Source organism: Sceloporus occidentalis, unplaced genomic scaffold, assembly GCF_023333645.1.
Source record: "Sceloporus occidentalis isolate IW3139 unplaced genomic scaffold, rSceOcc1.0.p SCAF_128, whole genome shotgun sequence".
NCBI lineage: Eukaryota > Metazoa > Chordata > Lepidosauria > Squamata > Phrynosomatidae > Sceloporus > Sceloporus occidentalis.
In genome coordinates, this window is record NW_028317108.1 from 2,780,459 (window position 1) to 2,799,602 (window position 19,144).

At 41.2% G+C, this 19,144-nt stretch overlaps 1 protein-coding gene across 1 annotated transcript in view; it reads right to left on the reverse strand.

Moving 5' to 3' along the window:
• LOC149281758 (organic anion transporter 3-like) overlaps positions 1 to 14,405 on the reverse strand; it is a 28,682-nt gene extending 14,277 nt beyond the window's left edge. The window contains exons 1-3 of the mRNA XM_089499054.1: positions 14,109 to 14,405; positions 10,520 to 10,623; positions 7,925 to 8,079 (exon numbers count right to left, since the gene is read on the reverse strand). Coding sequence (XP_089355180.1) covers positions 7,925 to 8,079; positions 10,520 to 10,623; positions 14,109 to 14,405 — 556 coding nt within the window. The remainder of the gene's footprint in view (positions 1 to 7,924; positions 8,080 to 10,519; positions 10,624 to 14,108) is intronic.
• Positions 14,406 to 19,144: the final 4,739 nt, after the last annotated feature.

Below are 19,144 nucleotides of genomic sequence, written 5' to 3' on the forward strand. Positions count from 1 at the left end.
TCTCTTCTTCAAGAGTTCTTCTACACAATACTTTGCTCTCATCAAACAATTGCAATCACAACACAGGTTTCTTAAAATAAAAACTTAAATATATGTGTGGCACAATGATTGGCCCCCCTATGAATTCATAGATATTTGAAGTAAAATATTTTTTAGTTTTAGTGCACCTAGGTAACTAGGAACAAGAGATTGTTCAAACATGACTTCCTGTTCAACAGTGTATAAATATTAGTTAACGTATTATTGAGGTTTCAAAATGTGCATATATTATTGACTTAAAGGGTGCCAGTAATTGTGCCACACATATATTTAACATGTTGTCTTTCTAATTGTTTGCTATTCATGAGAGCAGAGTATTTATGTGTGTATTATTCTAGCCTCTCTGAGTACTCCCCTTATTGGAGGAACGGAGGGGAGAGCCTGTCTGTGTGGCTCCACCCTTTTGCAAAAGTACTCTGAGAGGCCAGAATAATAAAGGATTTGCAGAAAACGAGAAGAGTTTCTGTACTTTTCTCTGCAAATCTGCATTATTTTGGCCCCTTGGAGTACTTCCCAAACAGGGAGAAGCCACAGGGACAGCCTCCTCCCTGTTTCTCCAAATGATGGAGAGGGTGTGCTCTAAGGACCTGGTTTACAGAGAAAGAAGATAAAGTGCAAATAAGAGAAAAAGCAACAAAATGCAAATGATGGGAAATGGAAGTTATGCTGTGCCACCGTCTGTGTCTGGTATATAATAATAGGAGTCATGCTGTACCAGTGTTTCTGTCTTGCTTGCTATACAATCATAGGACCCATGCTCTACCACTGCCTGTGTTTGGCTCGCTATATAATGTCAGGAGTCATGCTGTACCACCATCCATGTCTGGATCATTATACAATGATGGGAGTTGTGGTGTACCACTGTCTGTGTCTGGATAACTATATTATGATGAGAGTTGTGGTACACTGCTGTCAGGTTGAGTAATCAGTACACTAAAAAAGTCATCATATGCGGGACGGCTGAAGCCACAATTTAGTGCCACTAATCCTGCAGATTAAAACAGTGTAAATAACAAAACCTTTACTTTTCTTCTCACTGATTTCTGGGCCAAGAATGTTTTGTCCTCTGAATTGACTACAAATTCAGGTGGGTGTTTTATCTCTGGATAAGTAAAAATTAAATAGTTCTATTTATTCCTGCAGTAAGTAAAGAGCCAGGAAACAGACAACCAAATACACACCAGGACAGGATCTGCCACACCGACACCCAAACACACACACACACACACACACACACCAGGACAGGATCTGCAACACTGACCCCCAAACACACACACACCAGGACAGGCTCTGCCACACTGACACCTAAACGCACACACACACACACACACACACACACACCAGGACAGGCTCTGCAAAACCGACACACCAAACACACACACCAGGACAGGTTCTGCCACACTGACCCCCAAACACACACACCAGGACAGGCTCTGACACACAGACACCAGGACAGGCTCTGTGTCAGGGACCGCAAGGTACCTGGAGTGTAAGTGAGGGAGGAGTCCAATATGCAGGGGCGTATTGAGAAGAGTCCCAAAAACAGAGAGAGAACGTCGGTAGGCAAACCAAGGTCAAGGCAGGTGGCAATCAATAAGCAGGGTCAGAGAGCAATCCGAGGTCAGGTTCAGGCAGCAAAACAATAGGCATGGTCAGACAATCCGTGATCAGGTAGGTAAATCAGCAAAAGGGTCACAGAAGGGATAGGGGCACAGAACAAGGGACGTACTGCAACAGCACTGCTATAACATATGACGTCACATCTGAAGATCCGCCTATCACACTCTCCTTACAACTCTGTGTTGAAGGAGACGGCACTGTCTCTTCAACCAGACTCTGGGCTGTCCTGCCCTCAGTATGCAGGAGAAGGCAGTGCTGGAACAGCTTGGAGAAGCGCCGCCACCTACTGCCGACGTACCCCGCCTCCAGTTGCCTCTGACTTCGGCTCCCCGGGCTGCCGCTTTGAATGTAGTCTGCTGCCCACGAAATTTCCCAGTGGGCCAGTCCGACCCTGCTCACGCGGGACGCACCTTGAAGTCTGGAGGGCTACATTTGGCCTGCGGGCCGCACGTTGGACGCCCCTGTTCTAGAGCCATATACAAGAAAGGAAATAGAAGAAGCAATAAAAGCTCATAAAGCTTCTAAAGCCCCAGGCCCATAAGGATTCTCAGGATACCACTATTAGGCCTTGTTGAAGGGTTTTCAATAACAGAAAAAACTCAAGAATTATCCCAGTGGAAAAACTTTAGATACCGTATTGGCTCGGATATAGGCCGCCCCCGTGTATAGGCCGCACCCTAAAAGTTTGGTGCTTTTTTAAAGAATTTTTTTTTTAATGGACATGCTGCCACTCTGTCTCCCCCCCCAGATATGCTGCCACTCTCCCCCACCCGAGATATGCTCCCACTCTGTCCCCCCCGAGATATGCTGCCACTGCCCCCCCCCGAGATATGCTGCCACTGTCCTCCCCCCCGAGATATGCTGCCACTGTCCTCCTCCTCCTCCTCCCGAGATATGCTGCCACTATCCTCCTCCTCCCCCCCGGGATATGCTGCCACCCTGCCCCCCCCGACTTACCAGAGCAGACTCCCGGGTGTCTTGTGGGGCCGGCGGGGGACATCTACGCAATACGCGTATACAACTTCTGGTGCTGGGACTCAGCAGATGTGCCGGCACCGGAAGTTGTATACGCGTATTGCGTAGGTGTCCCCCGCCGGCCCCGCAAGACACCCGGGAGTCTGCTCTGGTAAGTCTTGGGGGCAGAGGTAAAACGCATCGTGCGGACGTTCACCGCTGCCGGTGAACGTCGGCACGATGTGCTTAGACAATCTCCCGTGCCAGCACTCCCCCCGTGGGAAGTGCTGGCCACTGGAGGCTGTCTGAGCGTATCAGAGAGTAGGATATGGGTCCCCTGCACCGCTGCGGGGGATCTGTATCCTAACCCTGCTGCCTGCCCGGCGCCCAGACTGCATGTCCTGGGCGTCGGGTGCTAGACCCCCGAATAAAGACTTAAAGTGGGGGGAAAAAGTGCGGCCTATATTCGAGCCAATACGGTATATAAAGTAGATATAAGTAAAGAGTGTGAATTAATGTGTGAATGTATTGTCTGAATGAGTGAGGGCATGAGTTGTCTGAATGAGGGAGAGCATGAGTTAATATGTGGATGAGTTCTCTGAATGAGGGAGAGCATGAGTTGTCTGAATGAGGGAGAGCATGAGTTAATGTGTGGATGAATTGTCTGAATAAGGGAGAGCATGAGTTAATGTGTGGATGAATTGTCTGAATGAGGGAGAGCATGAGTTAATGTGTGGATGAGTTGTCTGAATGAAAGTGTGAATTAGTTAGTGACTGTAAAAGTGTTTGTGTGTATCATAGCTGTATAATTGTGGAAGGGCAAAGATGGCACTAGCAGGAGGTTTGATCCTTGGGGACCAAGATGGCACAGACCAGGCTGTTTGGGGACAAAGTTGACTTGTGCTGGGCTATTTGGGGACAAAAGGTGGCAAATCTTATGTGTGTTATCTGGGTGCTGGTCAGGTTCTATGTGGGCAGTGTGGACGCCAGGGCTGACTTTGGGGTGTGCAACCTGTGATCTATGCCTGTAATTTAGGGGGTTTTAAATATACCTTTAATGCCATGTTTTTATGTGAATTCCAATTGATCTATACCTGCAAAGCTGTGTTTTTGTGTTATTCTGTAGATCCATATATGCTATGCTATGTTTCCATACATTATTTATTTATACCTGCAAATACAGGGTTAATATGTCTTATTCAGTTGATTAATACCTGCAATGCTGTTTCCATGTATTTATTTGATCTATACCTGTGATGCTACATTTCATACCTGCAAATTGTTATACCTGCAATTATTGTATACCTGCAAATACAGGATTTGTATGTCTGATTCTGTTTATTTGATATATACCTTCAGTGCTAAGATCACAAGTGAATTTCGATCTGGGTTTGTGTGTTGATCTATACCGGCTATCAGCAGCAGGGTCTAATATTTATATATATATATATATATATATATATATATATCGGCAGCAGGGGCTAATAAATGGGTTTTAGATATATGGACAGGGGTGCAATTTCAGTGCTTGCCATAGGCGCTATTTTCAGTAGATACGCCTCTGGGTATAAGGCTCGGCCACAAATAATTTTGCAGATGACATCTATTTCTCAGTAATCTAGTCTCCTCAGTAAATGGATTACAGAAGGTGTTAGAATACTCTAAAGTCCCTTTTATAGAAATAACGTTGTTAAAACACAAGCTCTACCATTTAACATTCAGTAAACAACTTTAGCTTTAACATTTAGGAAACAACACTCAATCATGAATCTGGAAATACAGCTCTGAAAAAATCCAGCAGATTGTTTTTGCATAATTATAGAAAGCTTTGGGAAAAAAAAGTTAGAGTTAGAGGAGTGGTCAAGGTACAAGATCTCTGGACAGGAAGAGTGGAGAACATTAAAATATTACCTCAAATCTTGTACCTATTTTGGACTCTGTTGATTCAAATTAATAGATAGGAACTCACAGGCCTCCAAAGACTACTTACAACGTTTATTTGGAGAAAGACAAAGGTCTATGGATCTGCAACTAACTGTGTTCCTACAGAAAGAAAGGCTAGGCTTGCTTAATATAGCTCTATATGTTTATTTAGCTAGAATCTCACATATTATAAGATCTGCCAAAGAACAACCAGTTTGACTGATGATTGACAATAGAGTTTTATATCCATATTCCATGTAACAATTATGGTGCAGTTTAAAGATAAAAAATTGCCAAATATATTACCAACTACAGCACGTTCATTAAAGATATGGGACTCAAAAATTGAATATCTATTGAACAAAGAAAACATACTACAGCCAACTCTGTTGCCTACCCTCTCACTGATGACAAAGACTCTTGATCTTGCATTCAGAAGGGAACAATGAGTCATATCTGGTAGGAATGCCCATATATACAACAAAGATTCATGCCATAATTGAGGAAGCTTAAGGTTATAAAATAGCTTGGGGCATAGAAATTGATTTATTGGATATATTTCTAGGTGACATCCCCCTACTCACAAAGAGAATGGTTTTACATATAACAACTGCATAAAAAATAATTATAGCAAGGAGCTGGAAAAAGGCAGATGAACCAAACTTAGATGAATTGATTAATTTGCTAGAATCAACTAGACAACATGGAAAATTCATATATTTGGCCAAACACAATATGAAGGCATTCATTAGAACGTGGAACCTGTGGAGAAATTGGCTTCTTCAGCAAAATTATAGACAAACTATAACAACTCGAGAAGCTAGATAATTCCTCTTTTCCCCTTAACCCAACAGAGTAGTCTTATTCACTCTTACTTTTATTTATTAATCTATTTACTTACATGTGCATATGCTCATGCTTATCTCTCTTTTTTTCCTTTCTTTCCTCTGGCTATTTCTCCTATACACTCAATACAAAGCTCAGGTAGATGGAAATGTTATTAAAAAAAAGTTGTAAATTTAAAAGATATTAATTATGTTAACTATCTGAGCTTGAAAATAAATGTAACTAAATAAATAAATATTTACAGTGGGGCAAAAAAGTTTTTAGTCAGCCACCAATTGTGCAAGTTCTCCCACTTAAAAAGATGAAAGAGGCCTGCAATTTTCACCATAGGTACACTTCAACTATGAGAGACAGAATGGGGGGAAAGAATACAGGAAATCACATTGTAGGATTTCTAATGAATTCATTTGTAAGTTCCTCAGTAAAATAAGTATTTGGTCACCTACAAACAAGCAAGATATCTGGCTCTCACAGACCTGTAACATCTTCTTTAAGAGTCTCTTCTGTCCTCCACTCGTTACCTGTATTAATGGCACCTGTTTAAACTTGTTATCAGTATAAAAGACACCTGTCCACAACCTCAAACAGTCACACTCCAAACCCCACTATGGCCAAGACCAAAGAGCTGTTGAAGGACACCAGAAACAAAATTGTAGACCTACACCAGGCAGATTGAATCTGCAATAGGCAAGCAGCTTGGTGTGAAGAAATCAACTGTGTAAGCAATTATTCGAAAATGGAAGACATACAGGACCACTGATAATTTCCCTCGATCAGGGGCCCCACACAAGATCTCACCCCGTGGTGTCAAAATGATCACAAGAACGGTGAGCAAAAATCCCAGAACCACACGGGGGAGACCTAGTGAATGACCTGCAGAGAGCTGGGTCCAAAGTAACAAAGGCTACCATCAGTAACACACTATGCCGCCAGGGACTTAAATCATGCAGTGCCAGACGTGTCACCCTGCTTATGAGGATTGGGTGAATGTCATATGGTCAGATGAAACCAAGGTAGAACTTTTTGGTAGAAACTGAACTCGTCGTGTTTGGAGGAGAAAGAATGCTGAGTTGCATTCAAAGAACACCATACCTACGGTGAAGCATGGGGGTGGAAACATCATGCTTTGGGGCTGTTTTTCTGCAAAGGGATCAGGACGACTGATCTGTGTAAAGGAAAGAATGAATGGGGCCATGAATCGTGAGATTTTGAGTGAAAACCTCCTTCCATCAGCAAGGGCAATAAAGATGAAACGTGGCTGAATTTTTTAGCATGACAATGATCCCAAACACACCGCCCGGGCAACGAAGGAGTGGCTTCGTAAGAAGCATTTCAAGGTCCTGGAGTGGCCTAGCCAGTCTCCAGATCTCAACCCCATAGAAAACCTTTGGAGGGAGTTGAAAGTCCGTGTTGCCCAGCGACAGCCCCAAAACATCACTGCTCTAGAGGAGATCTGCATGGAGGAATGGTCTAAAATACCAGCAACAGTGTGTGAAAACCTTGTGAAGACTTACAGAAAACGTTTGACCTCTGTCATTGCCAACAAAGGGTATATAACAAAGTATTGATATGAACTTTTGTTCCACCATAATTAGCAAATAAATTCTTTAAAAATCAGACAATGTGATTTATGGACATTGTTGTTTCATTCTGTCTCTCATAGTTGAAGTGTACCTATGGTGAAAATTACAGGCCTCTCTCATCTTTGTAAGTGGGAGAACTTGCACAATTGGTGGCTGACTAAATACTTTTTTGCCCCACTGTACATGTATTACATTTTATGTATTCACTGTAAAAAATATATACAGTGAGGTTAATATTTCATAAATAAAAGCTAATTAGGAGATGAACAGTTAATAAATGCGCCACTCAATAAGAATAACAGAGGGAATTAACATCAGATGTCCTTTGCAGAAGCTCACAGCTTAGGACGTTTTGTATTATAAATGATACTGCACTATATTTGGATACTATTTGTGTTTTTGTCTCCTATATCAAAAAGAATTATACTGCAGATCTTGTTTTTCATCAAAATAAATAAATTTTCTACATTTTTAATGGTAAACAAAGTCTTCGATTTTCAGTTGAAAAGGGGCTCCCAAGCAATAAAAGTGTTAAAAAAATAATAAAGTAATCCAGTCTTTTTTTAACCCAGTGCCAAAGGTTGATTACATTTTTGTTACATTTTGGTAGCAAGTTTTTTCTTTTTGAGTGAGCTTTTTTAAAATTGATATGTTTTGGCTGTAGAATGAGGGCTTCGTAGACCATTGCTGAATGGGCCCTTGAGAGTACACAAATCTTTTCTTTCCTCTCAAGTGGCACCCTTTGGTGCCAACCATATAACACCCAAATGATTTGCTTTAACCAATTAGACCTGGGGCATATTGTGTCCACAAGGGATTTTCATGCTTTCATGCTTGACCTAGTTAACTTGGCACTGTTCCCACCCAAGGTGTTCTATACAGATATTAAACATTACATTTAACATGTTTAGGCACAAAGCAGTTAATTTCATTTCACACTCAATATAAAAGAGACTCACTGAGGCCAAGGTCATTAATAAGAAAACCACAGATCCCCATTCCAGTCAGGAAACGGAAGAAGCAATAGCTAATGAAATTTGGAGAGAGGGAAGCTCCTGTTCCCATTGCTGCAATCTGGAGTGTACAGCACAGGAGTACTGCCCTTCGTCCGAACCTGAAACATTGAATAATGAGAAGCATGTAAAGCTTGATCATCCATATTACATACTGTTTAATAATAATTGACATTAATGTGCTACATATCTAACATATACAGTATAAGTATAAGTATATATATCTATATCTATCTATATAAATATATATATCCATCTGCCTAAGGGGCTTGCAGCTAACTATGAGACACTATAGAACTATTGCTGCAATGCCAGCCTTGGTTAGATTAAGGTTAAGTACCGTATATATATATATACGGTATGAGGCCTAACTCACCTTTTAGGAGATTATATTGTTATTAAATGCACATATGGAAAACATAATTGTTAAAACTTATAGGTCAGACAAAAAGTGATTCCATGCTGGTAATCTGCAGAAGGTCTGCACATGAAAGCAGAGGAGAGGTGCATTGTGGTGGTGAGATAAGCAGACGAAATGAGGATGGCAAGATTTCTTACAATTCAGTTTATTGGCTTATCTTATATGTGGTCACAGATTCTATACTGCAGCCTCTATAAAAAAAAAAAACTACATTAAAATAGATTTTAAAAAAAAATTGTTCCACAGTGATTTATTTGTAGTTTAAGGTGTTTGGGGATTTTGTTTTCTTTTCACTTTTCTTCAACTTCTGAAGACCAATACAACAGGACTGAAAAATCTGCTTTAGGTCTTTGTCATGATAAAACAAAGTCCCTATAACTACCATATTGGCTTGATAATAGGCTGCACTAAAAGTGGGACGGGGCCTATAATCAGGGTTTAGCGCAGGGATGCACAGTTTGTATCGCCTGATGTCCGGATGCCGGGCAGGTGTTTTTTTAATTTTTCATTTAGCAAGCAGCAGGGTTAGGATTAGCAGCTCTGCAGGGGACCTGGATCCTCCTCTCTGGCAGCCGGTGGACATCTGCGCGATGCACGCAGAGAACCTCCGCTGCAGCCGGCACTTCCGCCAGGGCTTCTAGAACGGAGAGCCCGCGTGACATAACCAGCCTTCGATCATAGAAGCCCCAGCGGAAGTTCCGGCAAACAGCAGCGAAGGTTGTCTGAGCACATCGTGCAGATGTCCACCGTCTGCCAGAGAGGAGGATACAGGTCTCCTGCAGTGCTGCAAGTGATCCTCCTCTCTGGCAGCCAGTGAACGTCTGCGCGATGCGCTGAGACAACCTTTGCTGCTGCCAGCACTTCTGCTGGCGGAAGTTGTGGGCAGCAGCAGAGGTTGTCTACGCACATTGCGCAGCCATCCACCTGCTGCCCCCACAAGACACCAGGGAGTCTGGGTACAAGTCTTGGGATGCATTGGAAAGTCTGGGGGGTGGAGGCTTAGTGGCATATTTGGGGGGCATAAATCATTTCAGGTGGGCAGAGTGGCATCTCAGGCAGGCAGAGTGGCATCTCAGGCAGGTAGAGTGGCATATCTGGGCAGCAGAGTGGCATATCTTTAAGTAAGGCGCATTATGAATTAAGGGGGAATTGGTTTTCATTGGTTTTCCAAATTTCTGTTTGTATATACTGTCAAAAACAGGACTTACTGCATAATAGATACAAAAAATGTTAAAATACATGTATCCCTGTTCATTAGATAGAATATCATTCCACTAATGTGTATTTTTTCTTTAAAATAGCACCAAACTATAAGGGTGCGGCCTATAATTGGGTGAGGCCTATATTCGGGCCAATACGGTATAAACTTCTTTTAAAGTAAATTTTTTTGTAAGAAAGATATGCTGCTGAGACTAAATTAGGAGTTACATAGACTTATTTATTACTCCACCACATTCACAGTCACTTCCATAGAGAAGGCTTCCTATCCAATCATAGATTTCCACTTTCATCCCAGTATTTGTCACATAAATGTAACTGTTATTTTCTTACAAGTGTATCTACTAATCAGTTTATACGCAGCATTAATATATTATTACTGCTTGCTTGTACCAAATTGGATCTAGTGTGCTTTAGCTGTGGCAATGACCTCAAAGATCAATTGCAAGTTTTCCTATGATGTTATAAGCCATGCAGTACTATACTGTACACAATGGATCAGTGACCCTTTACTGTGATTGTGAGAGACATTTAAATAAATGAATACATCAGTAAATGTATGAATTTGTGTCACGTGAGTATAAGTTTGAATATGAGTATAGCCTGCCATATCTTTATTTTATGCAAATGTCTAGGGATTTACATGGCTACTTGGTTTCTTGAGCCAAAGCTTATACAAAAGAATAAATGTGAAAATTATATGCAGTATGATGTTTATGAGTATTTATTATTATTATTTAACCTAATAAAAAACAATGATATATTCTGCAGTTAATAGAACATAATGGTAACAGAGGAAATATTCTTAATGATGTACAGTGATTGACAAAGATACATACAGAAAAGAAAAGTGGATCCTGAGGCTGAATAGCTGCATTGTGCAATGATAAGAAGCATATCACCTGTCTGCAAGAGTTCCATACACTATTGCGCCCACCAGAACCCCTGCCATGTAGACAGACTGAGCCACTTCTTTCAGAGGTTCCCGGTCACATATCAAATCCCACTGTGTGATAGCATGAGAGAGTCAGTGTTGTAAACATTGTATAATAAACAGTAGAAAAAACAGTAGAAAAATTAAACACATTTTGCCTTTCATGACATATCATGCCATCATAAAAATAGTGGACTTTAACCCCTTAATGTCTCATAGACATACAGTTAGTTCCTTAGAAGCCTCCCTGTCGCTGAATGGGAGATCATGCTATCTATGTACAGCATAGACTCTCACCTGTGTTATGATTTATTCAACAAAAATAAAGCCAAAATAAAGAAGGCATATGTCAAAAACTACTGCTTACTGCCCTTACTGCTTCTATATAAATTAAGATACTAAGCAGCAGACAGGTGTTGCCAGTCAAATGACCTTGGTTAATTAATAGGTTTTAGCAGCTTGTTGATTGGAGAATTCAAGTTTGTGTTAACCCAATGCCAAGAAAAAAAAGACATCAACAATGATCTCAGAGAATCAATTGTTGCTGCCCATCAATCTGGGAGGGGTTATATGGCCATTTCCAAACAATTTAAAATCCATCATTCTACAGTAAGAAAGATTATTCAAAAGTGGAAAACATTCAAGACAGTTGTCAATCTTCCCAGAAGTGGACATCCCAGAAACTTCACCCCAAGCCAGACTGTGCAGCTACAGGAATTAAGAACTTTGCAGTCATTGAGTTGACCATTAACTTGTCTGTACACCAAAGTATTGTAGAGTCAAATGTGAGGCTGTCATAAATATTGGCTGAAATTGGGTCATGCGACAGGACAATGATCCCAGGCACATCAGCACATCTACAACAGAATGAATGAAAAAAAAAAAGGATCAAGGTGTTCCAATGGCCCAGTCAAAGTCCAATCCTCAACCTGATTGAAATGCTGTGGCGGGACCTTAAGAGTGCTGTGCAGGGCCGGCCCAAGGCAAAATGCCGCCTGGGGCGAATTTTAAAATGCCGCCCCCTCCCTTATCTACCCTTCCTCCCCCCCCGGCCGCCCCCCCTTGTACTTACTTTTCAGCAGTCCTGCGGCGAGTCTCCCTGTTCGGTCTCGGTGCCGGCTTGTAATGCTGAGCGCCGGAAATCTTCCGGAACTCAGCATTACAAGCCGGCCCGGAGACCGAACAGGAAGACTCGCCGCAGAGGAGAGAGAGAGGGGCGCCGAGCGGGTACTGACAGCTTGGTAAGCGAAAACCACTCGGCGCCCCTCTCTCTCTCTCTCTTTCGCTTTAAAAAAAAAAAAAAAAAAAAAAAAAAAAAAAAAAAAGGGGCTTGGGGCCACCTGGAGCGGTTGCCCCACTCGGCTCCATTGTCGGGCCGGCCCTGGTGCTGTGCATAAACAAATGCCTCCCTTACGAAAAATTACTGCAGTTTTTTCTGAAGTAATACTGCAGTTTTTTGGACATGAAAAAACTGCAATACTGCACTTTTACTGCAGTATTACTGCACATTTACTGCACTTTTTTTTTATACTGCAAACCTACAGTTGTACTTCAAAGTACTGTAGCTTTATTGCATTTGTACTTCCGTACAAAAATAACTGCAGTACAACTGCAGTACAGTGAAGTACAAATGCAGTAAAAGTGCAGTAAATGTGAAGTAATACTGCAGTAAAAGTGCGGTATTGCAGTTTTTTCATGTCCAAAATGGGACATGCAAAAGGGCTGCAAACCTAAAAAACAAATAAAGCAACATTGTAAAGAAGAGTGGGCCAAAATTCCTCCACACAGGATTGAGAGACTGATACAGTCATACACAAAACAATTATTTTGAGTTATTGCTGTAAAGGTGGTTCTACAAGCTATTGAATCATAAGGTGTACTTAGTTTTTTCACACATGGCTTCTCCATTTTGACTTTAATGTTGTTGAATAAATCATGACATGGTGTAATATGTCATGTGTGGTTGTTCATCTGAGGTTTAATTTATAAACCTGCTAAAGGACAGAGGATTGTTATTATCTTTTGATATATAAAACCATAATTATTAATTAAAAGAGGGTGTACTTTCTTTTTCACATGATTGTAAGTTTGTAGATATGGTTTGATATCTGTGGCCATTATTAAAATAATAGCTAGGTCTAGCATACCAAAGTTGAACACTTCACTGCTTGAGAAAGGGGATGTGTACCTTCTAGTGTTTGTCCTGTTTAACCACTTCACGACAAAACCTGTACATGTACGGGCTGATTTTAAATGGCTACAATCACCGCAGTTGGCAGCTTTGCAACATCCACGGAAGCCTAACAAGTGAGGCTAGCCCTGAGGAAAGCCCCCTCACAGAAAAATTGGCCGCAGTCAAACCGATCAACAAAGATGATGGCCAGCTTGAAAGCGATCAGCATTCTCTTCCGTTCTCTTCCGTTGTTGCGGACATACCTAGATATCAGGACATTTAGCAACACACCCCCCCCTGCCCTGATCACCTTGTGATTGCTCCAAAGAGCAACCACATGCGCTATCAGTGAGTGACATTGCTGCAACTCATAAGGTGGCCCCAACTGAAAAGCTAACAAGTTTACAGAGGGTCTATCTGCAGGTGCTGCATTCAACCATGCAAGTCAATGGAGCCCAGCTCACTAATCACAATGTTATTAGTAAAAAAAATAAAATAAAAAAGGAGCCACCCAGGGAACCACCCAGTTCGTATGGAAAGAGTTAAAATAATGGCATTTTAAATGCCCATGGGGTGTCTAGTTTTTTTAATGTTTTTTTGATGGGGTAAATGAAATTGGAGTTCAAGGATGTCAAGGATGTCCCAAAAATAGGACTGCACGGACTGATAAGATCCTGAAATTCCATAAAATGCACACCTCCAAAAGGTGGCCTTTTACCTCCCAAATAACCTGACTAACCCATGCATGGGTGGTATCACTGTACTCAGGAGATGTTGCTGAACACATATTGAGGTGTTTGACAGTGGCATATATGAGGAGTTGTAAATTCATACCTGAAGCACAATGTGTGTGAAAAAAATTACTACCATAAAGTTTGACAAAGGCTGGTGGTAGAATTGGTGCATTGAAAGAGTTATAATATTAGTATTTCAAATACCCTGGAGTGTCTAGTTTTCAAACATATGGTCTAATGGAGTGAATTGAAGTGCCAGGTTTCAAAGGTGTCCCAAATAGGACAAGGGGGCAGCCGCATTATGACCATATTTTAAAAAAATAGTTTTGAAATAGCAAAACTATTTTTTTTGCACATTATAAGGTAATAAGTACAAGTAGCAATATGGTATTAGAATCTATTTAACAGTTTTTTTCATTAGCTTTTGTAGACGAGTAAAAGATTTTTCAAATAAAAGTCAGAAAAAGTCCCTTTTTACAAAATATTTTTATAAAATTTTTGTAGTTAATAAGATTATATGGTAGAAATAATGGTATCTAAAGAAAGACCTGCTTGTCCTGAAAAAAACCCCCCAAAAAACAATATATAATGTGTGTGGGTGCACTAAATGAGAAGTCCTGGGATAACTATCTTGATCACATTAAACTTACCTCACTAATAATAGTGGAAGTGTGAACACTCCGGTTATAATCCCAGCCATCTTCCTCACTGCAGGCTTTTGTCTCATTCATCAGAGGTGAGACATACCGAGTGCAAGGATCTGCTGGTAGGTGCTTTGGGTCCAGTGTGAAGTTGGAGTGGCAGTGATGTGGTGGCACTGCGGCTGTGAATATTTGCATGAGGTTGTGTGTGGCAACAAGAGTTAGTGGAGCTGAGAGAAGGGCCACCAGAATGGTCTGAAAGGGAGAGAAGAAGCTATCCTTGTCCAATACATCTCCTATAGCCATGGGTGAGATAAGTACCAAGAGGATGAAGTCACAACTGCAGATCCTTAAAAATGATTGCGAATACTGAAGAAATTAACTACAATGTCTAAGGTGACGTACACTTTAATATAACCCTTTAATGAGTAGATATACCCTCACAGTGACGCTGCAAACATCTTTCTAATTCTTTGTGGGCTGTAAGAAACACAAGAATGACTCGGCATCTTGTTATAAGTGTTAATTTTTTGCCTGGCTTCTAACTAAGGAAAAACTAATGAAGTCAAAGGTGACAATGTCTGAATAAAATATTTGAAACACAGCATAATTACTTTTACGTATATACCATTACCTGATTAATTGCACTCTTAAAACCAGAATATAACAAATTTCCTGCCCTGCAAACTTTCCAGAAATATACACATTGGATGTAGGGAAAGTGAATCTGCACAAAGGTTTAAGTGTGATGTTCTCGCCATAGCAAGCAAAATAATTGCCCAATAGACAGGAACTTTGCATTGGTTGATATCTTAATCTAAGAGCTAACGTTTTCTCAAGCAGGATTTTTTTTCAAATTTGGTAAGCTTAATTTCCAAAACTATCACACAAACACGTGTTTTTAAAAACATCATAGCATAGAGTCGTCTTGCTTCTTTTTATGCAGCCATTTTCCTACTGGTGTGACCAAAAAAAGAAAACTGAATTTGTCTAAAGGATAGGGGCAACTGCTGAAAAAGGTATATTCAGCAGCAGCATCTAACTACAGCAACATGTATCGGTCTTTTATGATTTGGAGGTGATTAAAGGGATCCAAATACTTTCTGGTTGGTGGACAGAAAGATTTTCCAAAGCTTTTTTTTTTTAAATGTTTCTACTTTTTAATTTTTTTTCCAAACAGTGCAACATGACCAGCACCATCCAGGAGCCATATGCTTATTCCACCACCCTCTCATTAAAGTAGATCTTTCTTACATTAAATAAAAATAAATTTCCCAGGGATTCTGTGGACCTCAAGCAACTAGTTTTGAAATTTGAGTCTGCACTATTGCTGTGGCAGTAGCACAAGATTCCCCATAAATAATAAACAGTGGCTTGTAAAGAAAACCTCACTTATTTGCCCTAAAATATAATAGAACCCTGTCTTGACCACAGAGGTTAAAGGATGGGATGAAGCCATGATGACTTGTCACAGGTAAGTGTGGCGGCCTTAATGATTTTTCATACATATTACATGTTACTGTCACGTCTACCATAAACCAGAGCACTCACCGCGGAAGTTCTTTTCCTGGAGGAGTGCACTGAGAAGCAACCCCCAGGTATTCGATGATCCCAACAGTGAGGAGGCCCCGGAGTAGGTAGATATGGAGAGGTAGATAGTCTCTGGGTATAGCGGGAGAGATCCATACAAAATAGGGAAAGCGGAGATAAATGGTCAGGGAACAATTCGCTAAATGAGGCGATACAAAAGTGCAGGGAATGGCGGACAGCAAATCCAAAGTGGGTAGTCAGACAATCCAGGTCATACACGTGGAGGAACAAACAGCCAAATCACAGATCAGAGGGTAGTCAGGACAAGCCAAGGTTAGATTCACCATAGAACGCTACTGAACAGGTAAACAGCAAAAGACCACACCAGGGTACAGGTAACAGGGCTTCCGGATTTTTTAATTTGGCGCCGGTAGCCACCACGCCCCCAATGCTGACGTCACACGCGCCCCCTACCTGCCAGAACGCGGCAGCTGCTGCTAAAACTAGCGGCAGTAGCGCGCGTGTCCAGCAGAGGGAGCACGACCACCATGCCGAGCACCCAGCCGACACTCCTGACCTCGCCACGAGGTAAGTGTAGCGGCGAACTGGCAGCCGGACGGACACAGGATGAAAGGGGGACAGCGGATTTGCGGGAGCGGGTGACAGTTACTCCTTGTTAGGTTTAGGATTATATCATATTTGGGGGCATCTAGCAAGTCGTTATTTGGAGGATCTTGTGATGCCATCACAGCATTAGCGCAGACTAATGTACAGTTCCAGTAGCTTATTGAACCCCAGAAATGTTTACTTGTATTTAATGTAAGAAAGTTTTACTTACGCCAAGGAAGATTTGCTTTACTGAGAGGCAAAAATTGTTAAGAATAACATTTGTAAGAATCCAAATCTACAAGTCTACTTAAACCTTAGGGTTGAGCAGCCCCACCAGCACACAGGTGCCTCATTAATGAAGTCCCGAGAAGGCTTTAAATTGCTTGAGAATCTTCTTTGGGTTAAAATCCAGTGCAGTCCCACTGATTCAGCTCCTTGGTAAGCAATATAGCCATGAAAAATTAGATAGGACTTGCCAAACTTGGGGTATTTTGACATAGTAGTGGGCTAAGCAATGTATGATCGTATAGTGTGATGGAATCCCCGATATTTATGCCTTAGATAGGAGTCTTGGAATGTTATTCATTGGGTATATGCTGAATTCTTTCTTTGTTTTATTGCCAAAATCCCCAGCATTCTAAGCCTTTTCGAAAAAAGAGTAAGAAATTAAGTGTCTCTCTCAGTTCCCCTCTTGGACTTGGCAGAAAAGTTAATTGGAGCCATCTTATTTCAGATGTTAACTGAATTGGTTTTCTCATCCACAAAAAAATAAAAATTATATATATATATATATATATATATATATATAGTGTGTGTGTGAGTATGCACGAATAGCTTACACTTGCAAGCATTGAGGTTTACTCGCTAACACAGGAGCTGGAAGATGTATGGAATCAACTCACCTCACTATGGAATTTTGGGAGTTTGGTGAATGTTTTCTCTCTGTGTTCTTGCTAAGCATTATGAAGTAACAACCCTAGTACTTCTGCAAGAAGAGTTTTGTTGGTCTTGCTTCAAGTATAGTAATAAAATAATTGAGATTTCTTGAAAACCAGATTACCGATTGAACTTGCCAAGCAGCGCTAATTCTCTCATTGCAGAAGAAACTTGTCACGGATGGTCTTTCATAATATACTGAATGAAATCTGTTAAATCTTGCAGGTGTTTTGTGTGTCAGCTGCAGGACCATCAAGCCCTTTCTTGCATTATGTACTCGGTTGGGTGGTCCCTTTTTAAAATATAGTATAATATCAAATAACTGGCCACTATTCACTTTTAAACTGACGGTTTAGTGAACAAAACTAGTGTAAAACACAGAACAAACATTGTTTTATGATGGGGCTGCACAACTCCTGTCCTTGAGGGCTGCAAAAAGGCTACAGTTTTTGAATATCCTGGCTTGAACGTTGACTTCCCAATAACAGAAATCGCTAAGCAATACTTGTCCTGTTTGTGGCCCTGAGGACTGGAGTCATGGAACCCTGTTTTAGGCAGTGCCAGAAGTTTAAAATCAGTAGTGATTTTAACAATATAAGTATGTATAGCAGCCAGTCTCTAATGCGTAAAAAAATATAATCCACACAACTTCTGATGTATCACTTCTATCATTATATAATCACTAATTAACTAGCTCTGCAAAAACAAGTTTTTCCCAGAATGACCTTGAACCCTTTTAAGTTTACAATTAACCATATCTACCCACATAAAGAGACAGTGCTAGTTTAAGAATACTTCGAAACACCTGATTAATTCAAAGAGCCATATTGTCAGATGCTACACTTACCTGTTCACTGCGAGCCCACCATCCTGTTTCTGCTTGCAACCTCCCTCGACACTAACATCTTTCCACAAAGACGTCTCAGGATTCATCATTGTGGTCAGCCTCTGATTCCGAAAGAAATGCGATGAGTCTGCTTGCTGGCTGTTCTATACTTTAAAGGGACATCATCCCATTTTGGTAGGGAATTCCCCAATGGTTTCTGGGACACTATGTTAGACTCTAAGTTTTAGTAAGGTGCTCATGTTACGGACCGACCAGGGACCTCAGGTTGTCCCTCTCCGCCAAAAGCGACTTCCACCAAAAGCAATAATTCCCCCGCAATCCGTAGGCAATATCCCCAAGCAAAGTAAAGGGATATCACTATCCAGTACCCATAGTCTTTAGGTACAACAAGAGGAGAACTGATTTATTTTAGACACAGACGGCTGGATATATCCAGCAAAACACACATTAACATAAAAGAAGATATTGGGATAGAAACCGCCCCCTTAATCTGCATCCCAGAGACAACAGGGGCAGTAAAGGGATTAACAATACAAAAGGAATGGGGGGAAAGAATACAGGAAATCACATTGTAGGGTTTCTAATTAATTAATTGGTAAATTCTTCGGTAAAATAAGTATTTGGTCACCTACAAACAAGCAAGATATCTGGCTCTCACAGACCTGTCACATCTTCTTTAAGAGTCTCCTCTGTCCTCCACTCGTTACCTGTATTAATGGCACCTGTAACACACTACGCCTCCAGGGACTCAAATCATGCAGTGCCAGACGTGTCCCCCTGCTTAAGCCAGTACATGTCCGGACCCGTCTGAAGTTTGCTAGAGAGCACTTGGATGATCCAGAAGAGGATTGGGCGAATGTCATATGGTCAGATGAAACCAAGGTAGAACTTTTCGGTAGAAACTCAACTCGTCGAGGAGAAAGAATGCTGAGTTGCATCCAAAGAACACCATACCTACGGTGAAGCATGGGGGTGGAAACATCATGCATTGGGGCTGTTTTTTTGCAAAGGACCAAGACGACTAAGCCGTGTAAAGGAAAGAATGAATGTGGCCATGTATCATGAGATATTGAGTGAAAACCTCCTTCCATCAGCAAGGGCATTGAAGATGAAATGTGGCTGG